This window comes from Cyprinodon tularosa, unplaced genomic scaffold (genome assembly GCF_016077235.1).
Source record: "Cyprinodon tularosa strain WSP-4 unplaced genomic scaffold, ASM1607723v1 ctg272, whole genome shotgun sequence".
Taxonomy (NCBI): domain Eukaryota; kingdom Metazoa; phylum Chordata; class Actinopteri; order Cyprinodontiformes; family Cyprinodontidae; genus Cyprinodon; species Cyprinodon tularosa.
The window spans coordinates 1,425,539-1,437,500 of record NW_024038977.1 but is presented as its reverse complement, the minus strand read 5'-3'; the positions used below and the strand labels follow the sequence as shown (position 1 = coordinate 1,437,500).

The following is an 11,962-nucleotide window of genomic DNA, read 5'->3' as shown; positions in this document are numbered from 1 at the left end:
GAGGGGGGGAGCTGCGCGGCATGGTGGGGTGCGGGTCTTGGGTCCTGTTTTGGGCTCCGGTTTTTCCGCTCGCACTTCTCCTCTTGCCTATTTATTTTAATTGTAATTATTAATTAATTTATTTATTTACCTATTTATTTGTTTTTTTTTTTTTTTTTTTTTTTCTCTTCCTCGGTGGGGGGGAGCGGTTGCGGGCGGGTCGGTGTCTGGTGTCCGCTGTCGCATTGTGGGGGCCCCTTTTTTTTTTTTTTTTTTTTTTTTTTTTTCTTTTTTTCTTTGGGGGGTTTGGCATGTCTGTTTTCTCGGGGGGCAGGCGGGCCTGCTGGGTGGGGGTCCTGCTGGCGGCGCGCCGCTGGTGTGTGGGGGTCCGGGCGGCTCCGGCGGGGGGTAGTGTTGGGGGGCCGGTCTGGGCGGGCTGGCTGCGCTGGCTGGGTATTCGGGTGGGTTTTCCCTCCTGGAGGCATGGCGGGGCTGCTCTGTTCCCACTGATCGCGGCGGGTGGGGCTGCGGGGCGGGTGTGGGCCTGGGGTGGCTATGACCGGCGCGTGGTGGGGGGCCGGGGCGGCGGAGCTGCTCTGGCCGCGTGTCGGGGCCTGGTGCGGGCTGCGGGGGGGGTGGCGGACGTGGCTGGGCTGCTTTGGCATCGTCCGGTGGGGGGGCGGCGCGGTTCGCTCCGCTCTGGCTTTGTGCTGCCCCTCGGGCTGCTGGGGGGGGTGGTTGCGCCGGCTGCGGTCTGCTCCTCTTGCGGTTTTGCGCCGGGCGGCTTTTCTGCTCTCGGGCTGATTCTGTGCGCGGTGTGTTTCGTTGCGCGCTGTTGGCATCGGTCTTGGTGGGGTGGGGCTGCGCTTTTGGCCGGGGGGGGCGTTTTGGGGGGGGTCCCGCGGCGCTCGTGGCCGGTTCGCGGCGGATGCGCATGGGCCCCGGCCGGGGGCGGGGCCGTCTTAGTGTTTTCCTGGGTGGTGCGGTCGCGGTGGGTGTTGCGGCCGGTCGCCGGGGCTTGGCGCTGGGGGGCGGGGCGTGTTTCGGTGCTCTGTGGGGCTGGGGCGTTTCGGTCGGCGCCGTGGGGGGGCTGGTGTTCGGCGCCCGGCCCTACTTCGGGGTGGCCGGCTGCCGGCGGGGCCCGCGGACTCGTCCCCGCGGCTCCCCGGGGCGCCGGCATGGCGGTGGCTGGGGGGCTTCCTCGTGGCTGTCTCTCCTCCTGCCTTGGTGGGGTCTGATTTCCGGGGCTGGCCCCGCCTTGGTGCCTTCGCTTCTGGGGTCCCCTTGGGCGCCTGGGGCTTTGGGTCTCCCGGCGCTGGACTCAGTGCTCTGGGGGGTGTGCCTCTCCGGCTCTCCACAACCACTATTGAGCATTTTTTTCTATGGTTAAAACTTTACATGCACAAGTTCACCCTCACAAACAACTACAGGTGCTAGGCTTCAGGTACTTAGAGATTCACTTCCAAACAGAAACCCCACATTCATATCTTCAGGTAACACAGAGTACATGTCAGACTTAATAATATTACTTTAGTGATAGTTTCAAGGTGTTTGCTTTATTGTATATCTCGTACCATGTTTTTTGGTTGTGCTGTTCTTTTTTCTTTTTTTTTTTTTTTTTTCTCCATCTCATTACAGGTGTTGAAGCAGACTGAAAATGTTTTGTCATTGTCTCCTTCCTATCTCCTCTTTCTTTCATCTTTTGTCCTGTTTTTTTCTTTTTCTTTTTCCTTCTTCTTCTTCTGTTTTTCTGCTCTACTTACATTGCAGTGTCCATATGAACTGTAAAACTCCCTGCATAATTATAATAAAGCAATTTATATACATGAAACAAGTGGAGCGGTATGGCAATTGCGATACCGCTACACTTGTGATATATATATATATATATATATATATATATATATATATATATATATATATATATATATATATATATATATATTTTGTGTTCAGTCAAAGGCTTTTACCTCGCAATGTTAAAAGTGATAACTTTACTGGAAATGATACTGTTCAGACTGTGTTGTTCTCTGTAAAAACATCTCAATGTTAGGTTTGCCTCTTGAAGGCAAAAAGGAACTAAAAAATGTGTATACCTTTGTGGGGGAAAAAAGCACAAAAGCACCTTGCAAAATGCCCTATATAGTCTACTAAAATTACCACGGATGCATGAAGCCTTTTCCACTCCACCAACCATCTTAGCAGTGTGGCAGGAGCAGAAATACCTTAGGGGATGAGGCTTTGACAGGAGAGACGCTCATTTAAAGCACCTTAAGGTGAGGTTGAATGTGAGGGCAGCCAGAGAGAAATGGCTGTGAGGTGCTGCAGTTGTACATGTGTAACAACTTTATACCCCAACTGGCTGCATTGGCAACATGTGGTGGTAAGAACTAGGATAGTCAATGCTTAAATGTGAATGACAGACTAAAGGAATTAGCAGTAGGATAGCTGGGGGAGGAAAACAGCCACTTACTAAACCCAAATTTAGTAAGTTATTGTTCTACGTCATTAACCTTCTATGTTCTGCATCTTGTTTTTTCTTATTTTAAATGTAAATTGTCTTGTTCCATTGGCAAAGTGTCTCATTTACCTCCTCAATTTAAGAAAAATATACTTATTTAGATTTCCATTTTTGCAGTGTAATTAACGTGTACCCTCTAGTATTCCTTGCAAAGTTATTCACAACTATGAACCTCTTAGACATTACATTTTACAGTTACAAATTTCAAAGAGTTTTACTTAAATACACATATAAAATTGTGCCAGCATATGTTTCCAGTCCACTTCAGTCCAACATCCCTAAATTCAGATCAGGTAATTGTCTTCTGAAATCATATAAATTCATTAGTAAATAGGGCTCAACCTGTATATATACCTGTATATAAAATGCATTATAAAAGTTGTATACTTTTGTGAGAGAATATAATAAACCGCATCCTGATAACCAAGGGAGTTGTGGAGAAATTTAAATCAGGGTTAGGTTATAAAACAATATTTGGTACCCTCTCATTTAGGAAATTACAGTCATTGTATGAAAATGAAACCGCCACCACTGACAGGTCAAAGGCAGCTTTATTCAGAGTTACGTTGGAAGAGCTACCATTAGCTAAAGCTGAAGTAGGGAATCTGAAAACACAACTATTAGTTGAGGACTTCACAAATATGCATGTGATGGAAGAGCAGAAAAAAAAACAGTTGAAAGAAGAAGAAATTCAAGTTGTAGTTTTGCATATAGATACTGTGGTGGAAAAAACTGCATATCAACATTCTGACATTTAAACATGGTGGCTGTAATATTAACCTGTCTGAGTGCTTTTCTTGATGAGACAGAGGCTATTCAAAATGGATGGGAATATGGATGAAGCTAAACACAAGGCAATTCTGAAACAAACAGGTTATTTCTGGTTGAAATAGGCTTCAGATACGGTTCAACGTTTACCTTCCAGAACTTTAATATCCATTTTGACAGTAAGAGCTGCACCTGGATGCTTTCTAAGTATATCAATGTAGTACAATAGCTCAGCCACAATTCAAACCAAGACTCACTTCCTACTGTAATATGCGACCGAACGTTGAAATTACTCCTCATAAACGTGTTACATAAAAAATGACTGAACTTTAGCTGAAGTCTCAGAGTTAACACTTAAAAACCTGAAAGTGAAATACCACAGAGACTTTAACACTACAAAAACTTTCTATCTAAGTAAGTCAATTTTTCTTCAACTAAGTGATTTTTTCTTGAATTGAGCAGGTAAGTGAGACACTTTGCCAATGAAACAAAATAATTTATATTTGAAATAAGAAAAAACAATTGCAGCCTCTTATTTCAAGTGCCTGTTATATAATTATCTTATTGTAGGCATAAAAATACTCATTCCATTGGCAAATCATCTCATTTACTTACTCAAATTAAGGGTAAAAGGTTATTTTAAGAAGTCTTTGCTTATTTCTAGATAATTTTTGGAGTGAAGCTAGGGGTCACCATGTCCAAAAAGTGGACACTTTGCCCAGCCTCGAGACAGGCCTTCAGACAGGCTTCTCAGAGGTTAACAAACATGCTTTATTATACCTAAATTGTACATAAATAACTTCTGTAGTGAAACAAAATCTGTAACAAATAAGAGATGTTTATTATTCCAGTTGAAGTATAAATCCTGCTGTTAAAAAACACTTTTGTAGAAGTTAGAGTATAAACTTAAGCTTTTTACGCAAGTAAAAGTGTAAAAGTTTAATTAAATTAGCTTAAATAACCCTATTAAACCCTATGAAATTAACATTTTTCTACACTTCTGGATAACTTTCTTATGCTTAATTTTCTTAGTTCTGTAACTAATGGTAAAGTGTCAAATTTAAGTTTTTCATCATCTTATAAAAACTGTTTATTTTGGTATGTGGTAAAAAAAAAAAACAAGTTGGTGCAACAGAGTCCAACCAGAAAGAAATTAATTGTCTGGATAAAACAAGTTATTTAGATGTTTTTTACTTTTTTAAATAGGCCATAACGAAAATGAGCTAAAATTAAACAAACTAACGGGTATATTTTTAAAATGTAGGGAGTAGAAAGTAGAGATAATTGCAAAAACATTTAAGGAGTAGATGTTAAAAGTGATATAAAAATAATCACACCAGTAAAGTAGAGATTAGAGAAAGTTCTACTTAGGTAAGGTAACAAAGTATTTCTACTTTGTTTCTTGACACCTCTGAAAATGTATCTTTTAAAATACATAAACAATAACAAATAATGTTCTAAATATGACCTCTTCTGTATTAAAAAATACAGCTTCAACAAATTACAGCATCCTGTGTTTTCCTGGGGGGGATTTGCCCCAAGGCCTAGGGCCCCATAAAACTCTGTCTACACGTATGATTAATATAACTATTCCTTACTTTTTCACATTCATTATGTTTTTGATAAAAATCCTTTCGCTAAAATGCCATCAAAAGGCTTGTAATATTAAGTGTGTCTCAGACAACTTTTTTTCAGTGTCCATGTGAGCTTTGAGATCTCCAGAACCTTTATTAGACACTGAAACATATGTGCCAGCTTTGCACACGGTGCACTCAGCCTCCCACTTGTCATGACCAGGAAGGAATGTGCATACTTTTTTGAGGTTCATCTGTGAAGCTGCACTTTCGTTTTGGTATTTTGTATCCAATGCTGGTTGATCTACTCCCTGTGTGTGTGAATATCTCGCTAGACCCTCTCACAAGGCAACCCCTCGAGATTATGTAGAGCAACAAAGTACCATAGTATTCTGTGCAAAGCGCCAGTCGGTTTAAGCATATGATTAGGTCCCATGAAAACAGTGAAACATGGACATTTTCATTCATTTATAATCCCCCTCCGGAGGCCACGGACAGAATGTAAAAAGTGGACATGAAAAAGAGGACGTTTGGTCACCCTACTTTAAGCTGCATTTGCAGCCGAAAAGGCTTCTACACCTAGGGTACTGAATACAATTGCAGGCCATACCTTTCAGATTGTAATTCAGAAATATGTCTCTGACATCCAAACATCTATATATGTATTCAACTTCACATGTGTTTAGTTTTTAATTAAACAAATGTGAAAATGATCTATTACATGACATCCAAACAGAAAATAAACCGATTTTGCATTTGCACAATGGCAAAAGGTTAAATAAAAAAAAAAAGCCATTGGGCATGAGTGGTTTTTCAAAGAACTGTATGTATATAATTATGGTTCAGTTAATTATTTTAAACCACACACACATTAAACCATTTTGCAAAAAGTCTTTACATTTTATAGCTCCAAGATTTTTACAGCATTTTGTTTTTTTTTTTCATTCTTTTTAAAACCAGCTCTTGATAAGACATAGTGTTTTGCTCTTTTAAGCTCTTTTTACCGAAGGGTTAACCTCTGTGAAAACATGTGTGCCCCATTGTTAAAAATCCCACAGGGGGAAACACAGATGAGATATTTTACTCACACCGAAGGAAAATGTTCCCATGTCAATTCTGCATGATCCCAAGAGAAAGTTTGATTAAATCACATGCTTGTCTGAATGTAAAAAGAGTTGAGAAGAGATGGATGACTGACTTTGGATAGGCCAGTGGAGGCATGCATTAGAAACACAGCCTACTCTACATAGCTATTATATAAAGATGTCAACAGTGAAGGATGAAGGAGGTAATAGAATATTTAAGAGAACAGTGCCATGCTGGTGCTCCTACACACACTGACACTGACTCTGGTAAAAGCTGTAATACCACAAGCTGCTCTGCTCAGTTATGATACACATTCTAGTGCTCCACATTGATTATGACAGGGAAGAAAAATGACTTACCCACTTCTCCACGTTTACTGACCTTTCTACCCTCCCTATCCAGTCACAGTGAAGAGAGAGTCAACTTCAATCTGGTTAGACCCAAAAATACCATTAAAAGATAAGACAACCACAATTAGTTTGCACATCCTTGTTTGCTTCCCCCACAAGAGCTTTGGATGTGTGTATAGCTGCCCTGTTTTGAGCCTCTTTCCCATCCATTTTCCAACACTATCTCTCCATCAGGGGTATAATAGTCTGCATGATTTGTAAAGAAGTGTTCAGATTTGTGACTGAAAAAGCTGTAAGACCCCAGAAGCATTGCTAGCAGGGGACAAAAAAAGATTTAACATTTCAATAAGGCAGGCAGTGGATGACCACATAATGAATCCCGCCTTCAGTGTCCGGGCTGCCGGCGAGAGAATCAGCACCTCATCCAGTTCACTGAAGAAGAGGGCCCAACCCTCCGAGGCCCATGCCGGTGGGAAGAACTGCATTATATTTCTCTCTTTCCATTTCATTTGATTTTATATGTTCCATGCAGCTATTTACTCTTTCTCTGAGTCTGTGTCACTTCCATATTTATTTTTAAACCTCTGAAGCCCTGTTGCAGACTCTGGCTGACCTTTATTTAAATGTCTCCTCCACTATGAACAGAACTCATTACACCAGAGCTGGTGGCTTTGTGGTATCTATCTCATTTCAAAACTTTTTTTCCTTTTGCACTTGCGGGGACACTCAGCCATTCTGCGATGCTAATTACTGGACCCGAATAATGATGTTCCTCCCTGTCACAGATATGTGTCCCACCATTTGCGATCCTGCTATATGCATTAAGCAAAGCTCCCTCTGGATTCTCAAAGTTCGTTGAGCGGTTAACATCTCATCATCACTTTCAGCTCCATCTTGCTTTAGAGTCATTCTTCCTCCTACACCAACGCTGCAACATTTGTATGCATTGTTGGCAAGTTATTGGAGAAGTTTAAGGTATGTTTCATTTAACCCATGGCCGGAGAACATCATAGGTTAAAACAGGTGATTTACAGTGTAACTCAACAGTCCAAAAAAAAAAATTGTCTGCTTTTGTTCTAACTTATTTGCTACAAACATAAATGTTTGCAGGGTTTTTTGTCTCAAAAAACAAAACAAAAATGTAACTTATTAGCATATGTGAAATACAAATTGTTCATGAAACTCCAGTTTACACCAAACGTATGTGAACTCCTAAATCTTCAGAGTGCAAGTCTTGAGTCTCTTCCCCACTGCTTACAATCGACATTTGGCTTCCTTACCACCAGCAAGAAAAGCTGGCTCTAAGCCCTCGCTGGCAATCTGCGTAGCCTCTGTCCCCCGGGGCATCACGCTGGGTTAGCGCCGATTCTGTCACCAGTGTGACAGAAATCAGAAACGTAAACAATGGAGAGGAACATGTGAGGCAAGGGTGTAATACGTGTGCTTTATTGTTTCACTCTATTATCTGTCCAAATTCCTCTTACCCGATCTGCTGCGTGTAGATTTCCATACGTTACGTTCAATGGAATCACGTAATTTAGCTGGTTAAACCGGGTCTAATGTTTTCACTGCATGCCAATCAGAACCGACGAGATTTTAACGCGGGTCGCTTCCAGAATCGTTTGACCTGGTTAGACACGTATCAGTGAGCTGTTCCAGCTGCTACTAAAAGCCGATTGTTCCAGGCTTTAAACTGGGTTTTGTGCGATATATTATACATATATGAATATATATATAAATATTCATTATATTGTTTACACAAAAAGTGATGTGTCATAAGTAAGGTGGGAACAATAAGACAAAAAACCATCAAATTATGAGAAAATAGTTATTTTGGTTTTATTGCAAAATGTACAAGTTATAAAACTCACCCAGCTACATTTACATATTGAGAAAGGGCTAAAACCCACCACTAATTTCTAGAGCGTCATACATTGGCTCAGTGCAGGCTTTTGAAATGCATGATGGCTATTAAGCTGCTTATTGTAAGGACATGCCTACTAATAAATGGGATTGGATGAGATGCGATTCTTTCGGTGCATTTGCACTCACATGCTGTGCCATAGTGACACCAAAAGCAAACATGAAGGAGCAGCATATAGTTCCTATGGTTCACTTATCTGGAAAAAACTTCCAGAAGACTGTAGAAGTGCTGAAAGCCAGAGATCTTTTCAGTCAACCAACCAATCCAACTGATTTATTTGTTTATTTCTGTGTAACACACTTATTATACTTCAATAATCATAAATTATTAAAGCTACAGTGTGTAATTTTCAGCGACATCTAACTTCCAGACCGCAGCAACATGAACATCTCCCCCCCACCGCTTCTCCCCCCCAACAGTACGGCGAGCATTACGGGACAAAATGTCTTCCACGACGTCCGCATCACCTACCTTCTCAAGTGATGAGGTTTGTTTACATAGATAATTTTACAGATAGTATTTCATTAGTCTGTGTAGGGTATAGATTTCATGTAGACTTAAGATAATAAATATACCCGTTATTTTTTCTACATCGTTGTGACGTTTTGGTGAGCTGCTTTGCATGGTGATATAAACAGACGAAGTAATTGTAGTCATTAGTTTAACAGCGAGATTGTGTTCGCTGGAAGAATATATGTTCCCCATTTACAGAGTCCAAGTCTTGTTTGTGGCACAGGGGTTACAAGGCGAGGAAGAGGGCAGAGAGGCCGGGGTGGGCGTGCAGCCAGGGCCAGGCGAGGGAGAGGTGCCAGCGGGGTGACTAGAGCAGAGGAGGAAAGGCTTGAAGATCTCCAAAGGAGCTGGAGAGAAGTAACCGAGGTATATATCTAGAAAATTATTTTACAGAAAATTACTGAATCATTACCTGTGAAACGTCAGGGACGTTGCTGAATAAGTATACTGGAGAGTAACACACATCATCACGCAGCATGTTATTGTAATGGGCGATCTCGCAATCGCTAGATGGTTGGCTCTGCGCTGCCGTAGCGCAAAGATGTCTGCCTCCATGGCTGCGAGACTCGCTCCTATGTAATTATAAATAACGAATTCTAAGGCAACGCAAATATTAAGGTTAAGAGGCTGAGCTCGTAGATGATGATAAATAACATAGTTATGTATAATATATTACCTTTCTGACTGTATATCCCTGTAATTATTACACACTGTAGCTTTAAATAAACAATACTGTGTTCTACTATGTTGGAAGTGCGATGTCAACAGTTGTTTTTTTCTCTTTTTTTGCTGCCTTTCCACATGTTATCTTGATCACTGCCCCTCTGTGGTTTTCACAAGTACTGCACCTTCATCCGCGCCAACTATAAAAGTGTAGTATGGGCTTGCACATGGCACACACAGATTGGGTGGACAACGCAATGTGATTATATTTCAGCCTTAACTGTATTTTACATATTAAGGGGGGGATTTGATGAAGACATCTTATTTTAAGAGGAATTAAAATGAGGAAACAAATAACAAACAGGACTCCTCCTTTAAGTGCTATTGCAATAAAGATGTTAAAATAAAGCTCTTTTAACTCAAAATGACCCCAGAAAGACTTTTCATGAATTTGCCACGGTCTGTCACAAATCATTCACAGATAATGAGGTTTCACTTCCAAAGTTATGCCTATCTTGATTTCCTTTCACTGCAAAACATTACATCTAGGTTAGTCATTTTTGTCTGAAAAAAATTTGAATTTTTTACTTTTAAAATGATTTAAAAAAAAAATGGTAGATCATCTTATTTTCCTGCTAAAGGGTATTCCTGCTATTAAGGGTATATACACTTATTTTTAGAATTTTTTACTTATTTTTAGAACTTTTTTGCAGTATTCCAAATTGTCTGTTTCAGCGTTCAGGGCTTTTTCATTTCTGTATCAAAAAACAGCTGGATATTTTAGCATTTAGACTTTCTAAAAACAAAAGAGACTGCAACGGAAGAACATCATTATATATATACATTATATCATGATAGGTCTCCTTTAAATCATAGCAACTCCTAAGTAGTTGTTTTCCGGGTACCTTTTCAGACTGAATACCTCCTTCCAACGGTGTATTCCACAATAAATAGCAAAAATAGAAAGACTTAAAGCATAACTTCTTTTTCCCTGTTACCTTCTCTCCTGGCCTCCTCACAGCTTTCCTTGATCTTCCTGCGGCAGACAGCAGCCAATGCAATGAGTAGACCCAGCAGACACACAGCCAGGCCTACAGTAACCCAGAGAGCCACTGGAGGGAATGAAATGTTCTGACCTAAACCAAAGAAGACAGAGGGGGAGAAATAGGTAAAAAAGTTAGAACCTATTAGCTCCTGCAGAGCTAAAATAAGAGCAGAACTACCACAACATCTATCACCATTAGTTTGCTATTTGGCAGGGAGTTTTTTGTAGAGGCAGTCAAGGCTTTTATAAATATTCCATGGTGCAAAAATAGCTAAACACAACATGATATAAATAATGGCTTTGGGTCAAGATTGCCATTTCCATGCCAATGTAGACCAAAAGGTTGTCTCATGTTCCCTTCAAAAACAATGTAGAAGCAAAAAACAAAAAAACACAAATAGGTTGATACCTTTTATTAATGTGGACAGAGAAAGAGCTACTAATTAGGACTTTTGAATCCTGAAACTGTGACCAGATGGTAGATAGTTTACCAATGGCACAAGGCTGTGTTGTCATTTCACTCAGAAAGCACTGGCAAGGCATTTTACATGATGTTGGCACTACCATACCCCCTGCCTTCTGCTACACACTGCTCACATGTCACAGTTTTGATGTTGCTGCTTTAATATGCTCTCGTTTTTTAATACTTTATCCCCAAGATAGTTCTGTAAAGTAATACCTGGGTATTTTCTACAAAGAGTATTTAGAATATTTTGTGATGCTTGTAAAGGTTGTCAAGTTGCTTTATATGTAGTTAATGTCTTCAGGGAGAAACCTAAAAACTTAATCTAGCCATGAAAAACTGTCTTCACACACGTGTTTTCAAACATACCACATTGTGATAACTGTCAGCAATACAGAGTTATGGAAAATAATCTGTTTTGCAGACAATTAGCTGTCCAAGTTAGTAGGAATACCATGGCAAATTGCAAACTGGTAAGGAAAAATAAAAGCTGGTCAGCAAGACTAAAAAGATTTCCGACAAAGCCAAATTTCCCAGGGGTATAAACTGAAAAGAGAAGGAAGAAGGGAAGAAAACAGCACAGCCACTTACTAGCTGTGAGCTTGAATGTAATGCATACAGTCCTTTCTGCTATGTTACTTTACAGTTACTTTCTGCTATGAGCAGAAGAATAAAAAATCTAAAAAACTGAGTAGCGTTGGAGAGACATAATGATAAGGCATTTGTCAGATCTTGCTCATCATCTGTGATTGTGGACAGAATGCTCTGCCACATAAATAAGAAAAAGATCCCCACAGTCCATTTTTGTTATGCTGCGAAGGCACCTGATATAGCATAAAAGGACAAATGCAAATACTTTTGAGGGAGGCAACATCATTTGTTCAGCCCTTTGGTCCTCTTTTCAGAAACTATTAGATGGACTGCCCTGACATTTCTGATTCCCTGCAATGAATCCTAATGACTTTGGGGAGTCTGTGGATTGCCCCAGACGTTTCTCAGAACCCATTAAATAAAAGCTATGAAATTCACTGTGTTAATTCTTTAACTTCCTGAAATGTTCTATTTGTGCAACTGTG

At 40.5% G+C, this 11,962-nt stretch overlaps 1 protein-coding gene across 1 annotated transcript in view; it reads right to left on the bottom strand.

Moving 5' to 3' along the window:
• Positions 1-11,962, bottom strand: part of cd276 (CD276 molecule) — a 163,972-nt gene that overhangs the window by 52,791 nt on the left and 99,219 nt on the right. The window contains exon 5 of the mRNA XM_038289826.1: positions 10,377-10,514. Within this exon, the coding sequence (XP_038145754.1) occupies positions 10,377-10,514 (138 nt within the window). The remainder of the gene's footprint in view (positions 1-10,376; positions 10,515-11,962) is intronic.